Source organism: Lepidochelys kempii, chromosome 23 (assembly GCF_965140285.1).
Source record: "Lepidochelys kempii isolate rLepKem1 chromosome 23, rLepKem1.hap1, whole genome shotgun sequence".
NCBI lineage: Eukaryota > Metazoa > Chordata > Testudines > Cheloniidae > Lepidochelys > Lepidochelys kempii.
Genome location: NC_136402.1, coordinates 2,363,793 through 2,378,384, shown reverse-complemented (window position 1 = coordinate 2,378,384; position 14,592 = coordinate 2,363,793). Strand labels below are relative to the sequence as shown.

The 14,592-nt window shown below is 43.7% G+C and overlaps 1 protein-coding gene across 6 annotated transcripts; it reads left to right on the top strand.

Moving 5' to 3' along the window:
- The first annotated feature begins 67 nt into the window (after positions 1 to 67).
- Positions 68 to 14,109, top strand: LOC140902041 (E3 SUMO-protein ligase ZBED1). Of its 6 annotated transcripts, none has more exons than XM_073321661.1 (7): positions 68 to 231; positions 3,445 to 5,192; positions 5,638 to 5,720; positions 6,585 to 6,721; positions 7,434 to 7,737; positions 8,923 to 9,079; positions 10,086 to 14,109. In XM_073321661.1, the coding sequence occupies exons 5-7, from the start codon at positions 7,726 to 7,728 to the stop codon at positions 12,131 to 12,133; spliced, it is 2,217 nt and encodes a 738-aa protein (XP_073177762.1). In that variant the 5' UTR covers positions 68 to 231; positions 3,445 to 5,192; positions 5,638 to 5,720; positions 6,585 to 6,721; positions 7,434 to 7,725; the 3' UTR covers positions 12,134 to 14,109. The 6 variants fall into 6 exon arrangements, with proteins under 6 accessions (XP_073177762.1, XP_073177755.1, XP_073177761.1 ...); XM_073321654.1 differs by having other exon boundaries at positions 10,059 to 14,109; XM_073321660.1 differs by lacking the exon at positions 7,434 to 7,737 and having other exon boundaries at positions 10,059 to 14,109.
- The last annotated feature ends 483 nt before the right edge of the window (positions 14,110 to 14,592 follow it).

Below are 14,592 nucleotides of genomic sequence, written 5' to 3'. Positions count from 1 at the left end.
ACGGGGGGAGAAAGCCCCGCCCGCCTCAAGGCTCCCGCGCCACGTGACCCGGTCACGTGACACGGGCGGCTGCCGCCCCTCTGGGAAGGCTCCTGGAGAGCCCCAGGGGGAATGAACAGACCAGGGAGTGATCCAGCCCCTGTCGCCCATTCCCAGCTTCTGGCAAACAGAGGCTCGGGACCCTGTCCCCGCCCATCCTGGCTCATAGCCGTTGATGGACCTAGCCTCCAGGTATTTAGCTAGCTCTTTTTTCAACCCTGTAAAAGTCTTGGCCTTCACAGCATCCTCTGGCAAGGAGTTCCACCGGTTGACTGTGCCTTGTGTGAAAATATACTTCCCTTGGTTTGTTTTAAACCTGCTGCCTATTAATTTCATTGGGTGTCCCCTAGTTCTTGTGTTGTGGGGTGTAAATCACGCTTCCTTCTTTACTTTCTACACACCAGTCATAATTTTATAGACCTCTATCCTATCCCCCCTTAGTCATCTCTTTTCCAAGCTGAAAAGTCCCAGTCTTATTAATCTCTCCTCATGCAGCAGCCGTTCCATATCCCAATCATTTTTATTGTCCTTTTCTGAACCTTTTTCCATTCCAATCTATCTTTTTTGTGATGGGGTGACCACATCTGCATGCAGAGTTCAAGACGTGGGCGTACCATGGATTTATATAGAGGCAACATGGTATTTTCTGTCTTATTATTTATCACTTTTTTAATGATTCCCAACATCCTGTTTGCTTTTTTTGACTGCTGCTGCACACTGAGTGGATATTTTCAGAGAACTATCCACAAGGACTTCAAGATCTCTTTCTTGAGTGGTAACAGCTAATTTAGACCCCATCATTTTATATGTGTAGTTGGGATTATGTTTTCCAATGTGCATTACTTTGCACTTATCAACACTGAATTTCATCTGCCACTTTCTTGCCCAGTCACCCAGTTTTGACAGATCCTTTTGTAGCTCTTTGCAGTCTGCTTGGGACTTAGTTATCTTGAGTAGTTTTGCATCATCTGAAAATTTTGCCACCTCACTGTTTACCCCTTTTTCCAGATCATTTATGAACATGTTAAATAGATAACCTTAGGCTTCCATAGAGAGAAGCTCTTATAACAGTCGACATATAGCTTGAGATAGCCTTATGTTTCTATGCAGAGAAACCCCTACAGAGGTCACTCTAAAGAGCCTTAGATTCTCATGCAGAGGGAGGGACCCTTAAAGAGAGAAAGACACCCCCCCCCAATATAGGCATACACACATCTAAATACCTTTATTCCCTCTTGCACCTAGATAGATACACATATAATTTGTATTTATGTGTGGGGGCATATATGGTTATGCAGATCACCTATATGCAACATATCTATATATAGTGTATGTGAGGGAATGTAGGTACTAAACTAAGAGTGCCAGAAAGTGCCAAAGGCAGCCGGGAAGTGGGAGGGTTGGGACAAAAGGACTTCAGTGAATGGATAGTGCTGTCTGATCACTTGTCTGTTTGTTGGATGTTTTCCCCCTTTTTAAAATCTCCCTCTTACAATTTTTTTCAGGTTGGTAACCATGAAAATCTGGGGCTGATGCTTTGCAAATGGATAGGGTAGGACAGGATAGATTCGATTCTGTTCCATGCTAGGGTTGCTCCTTTCCAAATGCTTGGATAAATTAGACCAAATAATATTCTGGGATTACTCCTTTGCAAATGGATACCTAGACTAAATATTTTTTGCCTGAATTTATTCCAGCGCCACCACTTCTGTTACAAATATTTTAGGAGATTGAAAGAACTGTACATCTCAATCCTCTGGTATGGCAAAGCTTTACTAGGACAGACACACTCCATGCCCAGAGTTGCAAGTCACATGCTCATGTGAACTGCACTCCCCCGGAGTCTAAAGCACTGGACAGATTTATTTGCAGACCAGAAGAGCTCATGGTAGCTCGAGAGTTTGTCTCTTTCATTAACAGAGGGTGATCCAATAAAAGATTACCTCACCTATATATCTCTCTCATATCCTGGGACCAGTAACACTACAAACAACTGATTTATTTGCAAACATTCATGTTAACATTTTCAGTGTGTCAGGTGGTTTTTTGGTTTTGTTTTTGCTTATTTTAATGTCCTCTGCCATTTTTCAGCTGCTACAGATTTCTCTGTGGCAATGAAGACCCCATTTGCATGACTGAGTGCAGACATTCAGTCACTCTGTTTAGCATTGTAGAGGTCAGAGAAACCTTGCCTTGGGAATACTGTAGTTAGGTAGGTCATCATTTCTGACAAGGGAAAGAGTATAAAAGAAAAACAATTATTAAAAAAATGTACTGACAGAAATCTACAATGAATATATGTTAATGTACAATGCCTGTGTGAATCTATTATGTAAAAATGAAGGCCGAATGAATCATTTAAGAATACACACTATTCATAAGCACTGTACAGCTGCAGAAAACAGAAACTGAGGATTCCTTTAATTCTTCACTTTCAGTCCTCAGCTGCTGTACTAAGTGTTGCTGCCCAGCGTTCCAGCCCAGAGGTGGCTACATTCCAGTGATAGTATTAATGATCATTTTTATTTATTATTTGTATTAGGGTAGCACCGAAAGGCTTCAACAGAGATCAGGGCCCCATTGTGCTAAGTGTTGTCCAGACACAAAGTAAGAATCAGTCCCTGCCCCAAAAAGTTTATAATCCAAAGGCAGTTCTTATCTAGCACGCTTCTTCAGTAGATCTCAATGCACTTTACAAAGGAGGCTGATATCGTTATTCCCATTTTACAGATGGGAACCATGAGGCTCAGAGAGGTGAAGTGACTTGCCCAAGGCCACCCAGCAACCAGTGGCAGAGCCATGAACAGACTCCGTCTCCTGAGTGAAGAGCCCATACGCTAACCATTAGGCCACACTGGCTCCCCTGTTACTTTAAGAAAGTCTTATAGCCTCATTTTACAAATGGGCAACTGAGGTCTAGAGAAATTAAGTGCAAAGTCACACAGTGAGTGTGTAGCAGAACCAGGCACTAAACCTAGATCTGAGTCCCAAGCCAGTGCCTTTCCCACAATACCATCCATCTTCTTTAGGCTACAGGCAGATTGTATGTTGCTAGGCTGAACTTGTAAAGTAATTCAAAATCCTTTGGCCATTGGAGTTGTATGCAGAAAACACATATTCTGATATTATGAGACCGTATCTCCATCAACAACAATGCTGACTTCTGGTTAAAAACCATCATTCTTGATGTATATCATGAATATGCATTGCACACTTTGCTCTGGTAGTATGTATCACCTGAACCCTCCTGATGGGATTGTAGCCTTTTTTTCACAGCTGCAGGAAAGATTATCCCTAAATATCCTACAAAGAGATGAGCAGTATCAATTCTCCCTGATGTCACTGTTAGTTGGCAATTCCCAGGATTGGGCCTTCATTAAATATACTCTTTGATTGACATAATAGGTTGGACCCCGCGCCTGCAACTGGATTGACAGCACGAGAGCCTAAGGAATCATTGCACTTGAGGAGACTCGCCATGGATTTTGATGAGGCTTTACGTGGTCTCAATGATCCTGCCTCCCAGTCTTAAGCCTGGCACAGTGGACCACAGCTATCGCTTTTACTAGCTAAAGGAATATTTAATTAAAGCAGCATGTCCTGTATTCAGCTAAAGCCAAATTCTGGGTTTCACAGACTCACAGATTTTTAACGTAAGAAGGAACCTCTAGATCATCTAATCCGACCTCCCGAATAACACAGACCACAGAATTTTATCCAGTTACTCCTGTATTGAGCCCCCAAATAAGTATTTGGCTAAAGCATTGTTAGGGGGCTTACTCCTTCACCCACTTACTTCCCTGGTCCTTCTCGCATGAACAGAGAGCAACAATACCCGAAGTCCAAAGGTGCAAACAGTTCGATGTTTATTGGGGTGAACTTCCAGCAAGCGTGATTCCAGTTTCCTTCCTTAGTGTCCCCCTTCCCAGCTCTGACACCGCAGAGCTTTACACCTGTGTCCCTGTTCCCATTCCTGCCCTTAGCCAAACATGATTCCAACTTCCTTACTCCCATTCCCTGTTCCCATTTTCCCCCCACACACCCCCCCCCACTTCCTGATTGACTGCAGACTATATAGTAAAACTTGAGTTCTGCTTAGCTATATCTTAACCAATCATTTTCCTGAAATTTAACTAACCAATCCTAACATATTGTAACATGATTATGTAACCAATTCTATCCCACCACATAAATTAGTTTACACCCAGCAAAATTAATTATACAGCAGACAGAAACAATCACAGAACCAGAAAGAGATTATACAGACAAACAATAGGGAAATGGGGACTACAGTGATAGAACAACAAAGAAATGAGGATGAAGTGAGCTGTAGCTCACGAAAGCTCATGCTCAAATAAATTGGTTAGTCTCTAAGGTGCCACAAGTACTCCTTTTCTTCTTAAAGAAATGAGGATTTCACATCCCAGCTATTGATAAGTGAGTTCTTGCCAGACTGGATGCTATCAAACTAAGTTTCCTTTTACATTTTCTAGGCACTTCCCTTTCTCTGGAGGTGATAGGCATTATCAGGACAGGAGTGTATTCCTAACAGCCCAATAGCACCTTTTTTCAATGTGACTAGTTTGGAATGTGAGGATGTGACCAGTCGCTTCCCAGCTTATGGCTGCCTCTGTTGCTTAGCCAAAGATCTTAGCCTAAGAACAGGGCCTCAGACTGTCACAGTAAGAGAAGGACCTTACACTGGCAGACAGTGATTTTGATTCTTTCTTTTATACCTCTAACTAGCCAAGTGATAAGAATACACCTAAATTCTTAGAGTATAGGCCTTCCAAGACAGGCCTGAACATCTATATCCTAACAAGCATCTCTTCCAAAAAGTCATCCAGTCTTGATGGGAAGACTTCACGAGATGGAGAATATGGAGGTGACTTATCTGTCACTGGAGATTCTTTGAGAGGTGTATGCATGCACTCCATGAGACAGATTTCTGGGTAATTAGTGTCCACTGGTCAGTTGTCCTGCACAGTTGTCCTCCTCATGCTCCGAACCGAAGGCATAAAGGGTAGTGCAGACCGACACCTCTCCAATTCCCCTTCTTACCACAACTCAGAAAGATCCAAAGCAGAGGGGAAGGAGGGCAAGTAGTGGAATACAGATATGGACCACACATCTTGAAGCATCTCCCATTACAGGTAAGTAACTTCCGTTTCTTCTTCGAGTGCTGGGCCCTATGTGTATTCCACATATGGATGACTGGTAAGCAGTATTCAAACAGAACAGGGGTGCAAGGATGCAGTTGGAATAGATGTCTGTAATACTGATGTCCCAACAGCTGAATCTGCAAAGGAGGCCTGGACTAATGCAGAATGTTTTGTGAATGTATGGATGGAGCTCCAGGTAGCTGCCCTACAAACGTTTAGTATGGGTACCTCTTGAAAGGATGCTCTTGAGGATGGTTGTGCTTTAGTGGAGTGGGCTCCCATCTGGGGGAGGAATATGTGCCAACTGATAACAAAGAATGATGCAGCCAGAAATCTACGTAGAGAATTACTGAGCAGATAATGGTTGTCCTCGCAATTGCTTCACTATAACGACAAATCACCTTGGTGATTTTCTGATCAGTTTTGTTCTTTGCAGGTAAAATGCCGAAGCCCGTCTGATACCAAGAAAGTGAAGTCTCCTCTCCTCTTTGGAAGTATGAGGTTTTGGAAAGAATACTGGTAAGTGAATAAGTTGATTCATATGAAACTCAGAAATTATCTTGGGGGTGAATTTCGGGTGAAGCTGAAGGGAAACCTTCTCCTTATGAAAAATGGTGTATGACAGGTCAGCCATGAGGGCTCCTAGGTCACTCACCCATCTGGCTGATGTGATGGCAACTAGGAAGGCGATCTTCATGGAGAGGTAGGACACTGAATACATGGCCAATGGTTAAAGATTGGTCTGGTAAGCATTAATAGTACAAAGTTGAAGTCCCATTTTGATGTAGGTTTCAGCATCACTGGAGACCTAACGAGACCTTGCAGGAATCCAGTGGTTGTTGGGTTAGTAAAAATGCAGTAGTCTTCTACCAGATTTCTGCTAGATGGACCCACAGTGAACGAACAGAAAGTCCTGATGTCTTCAGGGACAAGAGATAGTCTAAAATAGCAGGGATTCCTTGAGCTTAGCAGCTCTGGCCTTGGCTCCTGAGCTTGTGCTCCAAGGGGCTCTGCTCATCCACTGAGGCTGCTGTATGTGGGGGAGGAGGCATGTCTCACTGACTTGGATCCAACTGAGGTCTCATGGCCTTCTCCATAAGGTGTTTCTTCAGTTGGAGCTCTTGTCCCTTGCAGGTTTTTTTTGGTGAGGGGGTGTCAGATGCTGTACTTAGCAGAGATGTGACCTCTCCAAGGCAACAGAGGCAGTGTTGGTGTCCGTCTCTCCTGGAGAAGAAGGAGGGGCAGGAGATACGGTTCTTATACCCCAGGACTCAGGGCATAGTCTTTGTCGGCGGGCAAAACTAAGCTATATTAACTATGCTATAATGCTAAAACTCTAACAACACTAAGAATACTAAAAACTATGTACAATTATATTTACAGGTTCTGAAGAAAAAGACACACAGAGGTAGTTACAGGCACAGGATTCCAACTCAGACCATGTGGCAGTGAGAAGGAACTGGAGAGGCGTTGATCCACTAGTGACCTCAGTTTAGAGCACAAGGAGGGCAACTGCACAGGTGTGGACCAATGGACACTACTTGCTAGAAATCTCCGGTTTCAGGGGCATGGGGTGCATGTGTACCCACATGTAGAATATACATAGGGACCGACATTTGAAGAAGAATCACCACTCCCTTTGGTAGTTTTTTCCAGTGGCTAATTATCCACACTTAAAAATTTGTGTCTTATTAACTGGGTATCCAGGGACAGAATTTGTCCCTTGATGTTGAAATAGTTAATGATTAATTGGATTATTTTGCACAGTTCTTTGAAGATACAGTGGTATTATTATAAATGTGAACCATGAGACCCCCCCCCCTTCGCCATTTGTACACAAGCATAAGTTTGTATGCAGCATCTGTGCTCTGATGTGCCTGCAGCTTCGTTGGCATCCAAGAATACATCCATTTAAGTTCAGATCACTTTTCATCCCAGTGTGAACTTTTGAGAGGAGCCCTAAATGAATTACTTCCAGATGAAAGGTTAGCTATCCCATTTCACTGCACAGAGCTCAGAGACTGCAAACAACCCACCAGCCTGTATTATGCCCATGGTAACAAAGCAGTGAGTATACACTGTCATATGCCTACTTGTTTCTTCATTTGTCTAAGCCTTGCTTCAGTCTATGCACGATGTATATTTTTCTGTGCTAGACATAATATCTGTTTTAAAGCAGGGGAGGTAAAATAGTGATTCTTATAGCAAATTAACCTTGAAATTATTTTCCAGGCAGGGCTTCTTTGACTACAGCCTCTGCATATGACCAGCTGGAGGTTTTTAAATGTGACGTCACCACTTCGTTTATTTCCACTGTCACCTTTTTTAACAATACAATGCAACTCTCATGGCATTGTGCAGCACCTTTCATGCAAACGTCATGTCCTCCCCTCCTCGGAAGGCTTTGCAGAGTTAAACGATGCAGTTGCAGTAATAAATAGCAGCAAAGGACAGGAAGAAATGAGGCGGCATTAGCAAATGAGATAAGCCTGCGTTGGACTTTAAAAAGACTCTTGTGACAAGCATGCTGAAACAGGTGCAAACCGTGCAGAGACTGCAATTTTGGCTTGAAAATATGCCTTGCTCTCTTTTCTTCTTGCTGTCAAAGAAGACCTAGCTTAGGTTTTTATATAAAATTTATCACCATGGTATCTAGTGATGTCATGAGATCTCGTGATTGTAAAATAACAAATAAGTATTCCTTAGCCACCCATGAAATGCTACATAATTTGACATGGAGCTTTCCTCTAAAATCTTCTGCACTATATGGAGCGCATATGGCCAAGTGTTTTATAGGTGACACAACAGATTCCTGATTGCAAAGCTCTCCGTCCAAATGATATTTACATTCATGATTTATGATGCCTTCAAGGCTTGTTGGTCTTTGCAGGTTGTTGCCAGATGGCCCCTCCTCCTTGCATGGAGCACTGCAGTGCAGTTGTAGATAACAGCTGCTTAAAAGATCACCTGTTTAAATAAATGGTTGCTGTTGGCATCCCTTCTGATATTGACATAGATAAAATGCTGTTTTTTAGCTTTTGAATATGACTGAAGGTGGGAGGTAAGGGGGCATTTAGACGTCAGTATTTCACAGTGCATGACTCAGTGCTAGAAAACCAGAACAGATATCCTTTGCCATTCTAGGAAACCCCACCCATCAGATCTCTTACAGAGGTTTTCCTTTGATTGACCTATGGGTAGCCCTGCTATGCACCTCTTTACACTACTGTTCTGTTTGCTTGGGTTCTTATATTGCTGCCCATCAGAGCAATATCTGAGCACCTAGACAGAACAAACTGCAGTCTTGTCTTCACAGGGAAGAGCAATTCCCTCCACTGCAGGAATTACTGGGTGAAATTCCATGCCCTGTGTTATATAGTAGCTCCAACTAGATTAGTGCAGTGACCTTAAAATCTACAAATACACGGGCACAAATGTTTACTGTACAATGGGAGTAACGATACTGACTCACTTTGCAAAGAGCTGTGAAATTCATGGATGACAGGCGTTATGTTATCGCTAGTCATTACCTGAAGGTAATAGCCACAGTAGAGGAGAACAATGGCCAGATTCTGATCTTGCTTACACCACTGTAAATCCCATGGAACCAAGAACAGAATCTGGCCCCTATCCAGCTCCCACTTTTTAATTGCCGAAGTCAGAAGTGCAGGGCCATTCTCCTTATTGTTGTTCTAATGAGCTTTGTGTTTCCGTCCTTAAGAGCGAAATGGCAGATGTGAACTCCAAGAGGGCATCTCAGTTGTTGCAGAAATGTATTAAGCCAGAGGACAACGGAGGGGACGCACAGCCCAAAGAGGAGATAATAGAAGAGCAGTCTCTCCCTGTTATCACTCAATCCTACCCTCAGACAGTGCAAGGTATGTGCATTTCTCTGGCCTCTTTCTAATAATGCATTTTGCAATGATGCCATTATGTTGTTGTTATCATCTGCCTCATGTATGGCTGTAAAGAGCCAGGCCCATGTATGGTGCTGTATAAATAATGGTCACACTTCACATGAAGGGAACATTTATAAGTAGTTTGCAAATAGATGAATAGACATTATAACAGTTGATTAACCATTTATTACATTCAACAGGTTGCTCATAACCACCTATAATGCCTTCTATTGATATGCTTCTAACCATCTATAGTACGTCACTCATGTCTGTAGATGCTTATAACATCTATTAAACCTGTATAAACTATTTATAAATGTATCCTCTTTATATAAAGTGTGACCTAAACAATAATATTAGACCTTCACAACTAAAACTAAAAGATTTTCATGCTGCTTTGTAGTATGATGAGTGGACCTGAGAAAGAGGGTCAGATTTCAGGAGGGACTTAGTTCAGCCTGGCACTAAGGAGCTCGGGAACGCTGGCTGAACCAGACTGCTTTCACATCAACTCTAGGACTTCCGCACATAATACTGGTCTCCCAGCCTGTTCAATAAAGATCTCTTTCCTACAACTCTACCATCCACGTCCCTTATTCGTGTTCCTCTGCAGCCTGAGGCATGGTTTGCCTGGTGGGATCATCTGGGCATATCTCACCTAATCAATCCCCTGCCATTGCAGGGGCCTCTGGCATTGGTGGTTACCTTGGTCTCTCCTGTTCTCTGCCTGTGGCACATAGTTTAGTCTCCTGAAGACTGAAATGCTTTGGACTAAGTAAAGTAATTGGGCTCAACATAGCGGTATTTGGGTGAAATGTATAGCCTGTGATATAAAGAAGATCACACTAGATGATCTAATGGTGCATTCTGGCCTGAATCTCTATGAAAATCTATGAAATAATGAAACTACTGTGCTTTGCGGGGGAACTAATGCAATTTTTTTGGGTGATCTTAATAGTGACTTTGGGATTTCTCCTCCTCACAGAGGAAATATCGATGGTGTTCAACACCTACAACATGGCAGCCAACCTTGGCCCAGCCTCCAGGAGGAAGAGGGAGAAAGGGGCGAATCACGATGGCACGAGCACCTCCCTCTATGTTGACCGCCGCAAGTCCAAGGTGTGGAACTATTACACCAAGCTGGGAGATGCCTATGTCGAGTGCAACGTCTGCAAGAAGCAGCTCTCCTTTCACAATAGCACCACCACCATGCGGGAGCACCTGGTGAGGAAGCACAGCATTCGCGACACTTTGCTCTCGCAGCTGAAGGATGACCAGGCTTCCGAGTCTGACTGCATGGCTCAGGAGAACATGATAAAGAGGTCCCGGCAGATGACACCAGAAAACTACCTGTACCATGCCGCGTCCTGCTCGGAACCAAGGACTGATGTGATTCTGGAACTGGTGCTTGAGATGATATTTCGTGACCTCCATCCTCTTTCCGTGGTGAAAGACAAGGGTTTTGGCCTCCTCATCGGGTATCTAGAGCCTAATTTTACCCTTCCATCTCCTATTCAGCTCTCCAGCATGCTGTGGCATAGATACAATGTGGTGAAGCAGCACCTGGAGCGCTATTTGCAAACAGCCCAGTCCATAGTCCTCTGCGTGGAGTTCTGGGTGTCCCAGCCCAACCAGACATACTTGACAATCACAGCCAACTTCATCGACGGAGAGTGGCGCCGGGCAAGATGTATCCTGGAAACCCAGCCAGTGCATGAGACTAAAGGGGAGGGCGATTTAGGAGAGAAGCTCTACAGCATCCTGACAGAGTTTGGGTTGTCGAATAAGTCCATTTTCTGTGTGATGCATGACAGCCTGGAGAACACAGTGATGAATTCGCAGCCGCTTAAAAGGGCTTATGGCTGGACCAGTCTGTGCTGTGCTGCCCACATGCTGCACCTGTGCATCAAGGCGGGGTTGGAGGTCGGGCAGGTGCAAGAGGCTCTGACTGCAGCCCGGGGCATAGTGAGCTACTTCCAACAGGATGCGAAAGCCACCTGCTCGCTGAACAGCAAGCTGGAAGCGATCAACAAGACCAAGTTGAAGCTGGTGATGGACGTGGGATCTCGCTGGATAACTACCATCGAGATGTGTGAGAGCCTCCTGGACCTCAAATGGGCTATCATGTCCCTGCTGGAGGAACATCCCAAAGGGACGTTGGCTGTGCAGAACTTAGCTGACCACCAGTGGAAGCTCTTGCAGGACCTGGTGCCAGTCATGAGGACGATTAAGATCGCCACATCGTTCTTGCGTGAGGAGCAGAACATCTCCATCTCTTCTCTGATGCCTTGCATCCACGGTATCGTCGCTGCCATTGGGCAGCAGTTGGAAGAGTCCAGTGATATCATCAAGATGGTGGTAGGCAATATCAGGTCAGAGCTGATGCAGCGCTGGAGTATATCAGAGGATGAGAAGGTGCTGGAAAGCCCTGCGATTATTGCCTCGTTTCTAGACCCTCGTTTCAAGGAGATGAGGTTCCTGAGTCCCAACCTGAGGAGTGAGCTGCATAAGAGAGTCAAAAATATGCTATCACAGGTCTTCAACCACCAGTCCCCGCCTTCTCCCCAGTTCTGGGTGCCGAATTCAGATTACAAAGCAGAGGTAGGAGAAGCAGGGGGTCAGCTGTCTGCTCATAAAGACAGAGGCCCAAGTGGCCAGTCCCAGAGCATGTATGACATCCTTTTGGGGAAAGATCCAACGGAGAGCATGCCGGAAATTCATCAGCAACTGGAGAATTACATTGTGGAACCTCTCTGCAAACGCAGCACCAACCCACTGGACTGGTGGAAAACCAATGAGCACCGCTTCCCCGCTGTGGCGAGATTAGGCAGGCAGTACCTTGCCATACCAGCCACTGTTGTGCTGCCAGACCAGGCCTTTGCTGCCAACGAGAGCACCCTGGAGCATCGGAGAGCTGTCCTCACCCCTGAAAATCTGGACCAAATTCTGTTCTTGCACCAAAATTTTGATTTTTTAGAATCAATGAGAAACAGTAATGAGATACGGGGTAGAAATCTGCATGCCCAGTATTAAAATGCAGTAGGGGTGGGGCTGAGTACAGAGGTGATGTATAACAGTGTTTAACGCTTCCCTACCTTCTGGGTGGGATTTTGGAAAGGTGTCTGCCTAACTTCATTCCCACTGAAATTATCCTTTGATGTCAATGGGAGCAGAGTTAAGCCAGTGCTGAGTGTTTTCCAAAATCCTCCCTACATGTACAACAAACACTGTTTTTGTAACCACTTTGTGATAGTTTCATCCAACTCAAATACAATATAATTCCAGAGCAGAAAGAAAATGTAAGTTCTACCAGTCTGGACTTCTTAGCATCACCTCTGAATTTGGCCCTAGGGCATGCTAGTAAAATCCTAAAGGATATAAAAATTCTCATTGTAGCAACCTTTTTACAGAACAAAGGTCAAATATATTAATATATGTAAATGTTAAGACTATTCACCCTGCTGCATGGATCCTACTACTACATTAGTCAAAAGCTGTGAGTTTTTATGGAACAGGCCACTGTCCACTATTTTGAGATGTTATTTAAGTTGCACTGATGTTAAAAGTTTCAGTCCTCAGAGCTACTCTCCTCTTCTGCAGTAGGTTGTTCCTGGTAACAGAGAAGCAGATGGAAATTGTTCACCTAGGGCAGCCCTTAACACATCATCCAGTGGGTCACTAGACTGGAAGACAGATCCTGTCTGTTGCCAGTTTTCAGAGTGTATGCATGGCTTGGTTGGGAGGAGAGATAGCAGAAAACCTCCCATAAGTTCCACATAAAGGGCCAGAGCCTCAGCTAGTACAATACATCAACGGAGCTATGCCGATTTACATCAGCTGATGACCTGGCCCATAAACTTGATTCTTCACTCACACACCAGTTTTAAAGCCATTTAACTCTATCTTCAGTGGAGACACTCCTGACTTACACTAGTCTAAGCAGTGGAAGAATTGGATTATAGTAATTTTGCATCAGTTTACTTAAAGGCAGATTTTAAACTGCTTCAAGCCCCTGCATGGACACTCTTAATTCAGTTTGAACTGGTTTACATCAATTTTTCTTGCATTGGTATTTACAATTTTACAGGCACAAGTTAAATCAATATGACCAGTTTTAAACCAGTACAAGAGTATCCATAGGGTTTGCACCTGTTTAACTAAACCGGTTTTTAACCTTTTTTTAGTTAAACCAGTGAAAATTCTGTGTGTAGACAAGGCTTGGGTGAGTGACAGGCTTCAAAGTAAAGAGCACACTGAGAGGAATGGAGGCAAGTCATGCCAATACCCTGTTTGAGGCCTTCTGTTTGCACTCTCAGAAGACAGCTGGTCATATTTTAAGGGTTTCCTTTAAGGCTAGAAAGCTTTCTTTCATCTTTAACCTTTTTTTTAAAAAATAACACCTTAAATTCTACAGAAGCTAATGAGAAAACTTCCAGGGAAATTGTCCCAATTGCCATGGGTGAGTATGTTTTTCAAGCCCTTGACCTGAACACTGCTGCTTTAGTAAGAGGCGCTACAAGAGCATTTTGACTAGTGTGAGGAAGGATTTCATCATCCAGTCTCGCAAAACAGCCACCAGCCCAACAACAAAATATATTTCCAGTTCCCACACAATGATGGTTGGGGGAAAACCCTAGTTATATTTTACTTGCTGTCCAAGCAAAAGAAATCCAATAACAACTCAACTTTTCAGTTTTGCAAGATTGTATTGCTTCTGCAAACAAAAAGTGATACACAAAACCGGTGCAATAATTTATGACCTGCTATGGTGCTTTAAAATATTCTGGGATATTAACAGTGGGACTGCTAGACAGCTGATAAGATTTATGGCAGATCAAACAGACCTTTAGTTCCATTGCTGGATCTTTCGCCGCTCTCATCACTGTAGTATCTGAGTGTCTTCCAGTGATAAAATAAACAAGGGACTGACATGTAATGTGTGGCTCATTCCATTACTCTCCCCTGGGGGAAAACTGCATGTGACTAAAAATAAAAGGAAGAAAGGCTGATGTGCTGTATGTTATTATTTGTGATGGCCGGGTTGAAGAAGTGAGGTTTGCATTTGAATCGTAAAGTGGTGAGGTCTGAAGTAGCTCTGAGTTCCAACAGAGGCAAATTCCACAGCCTTGGATGAGCCCTGAGAACGTTCTGTCTCCTGCACAAATGAGCTTCATCGTTCCAATAGAGAATTCCAGTGTTCCAAAGGAGCAGAGTGGTCAGCTGTATTGACCTTTTCTTCAGTTTTAATAGTCTAAGCTGCTAAAAAATTCCTTGGTATCACAGCCAATATGAAGATAACTGCAGTAAAAAACAAAATTCTGCTACGATTGGATCTGTTGTGCAATTAAGAAAAACCCTGCTCCATAACTTGCAGTTTCCAATTAACTAATATGTTCAATTTACCCATGGGAATGTAAGACCTGCAAATTTGTTATTCCCACAGAGGCTATTGGCTGCATGAAGGCCTTTTGTTTTAATTTAGCATTCGCTCT

Bases quoted from the DNA above. Each gene is read 5' to 3' on its own strand.
- LOC140902041 (XM_073321654.1), top strand. The intron at 9,080-10,058 runs GTATGTGCATTT...TGATCTTAATAG, and splicing joins CTACCCTCAGACAGTGCAAG to TGACTTTGGGATTTCTCCTC.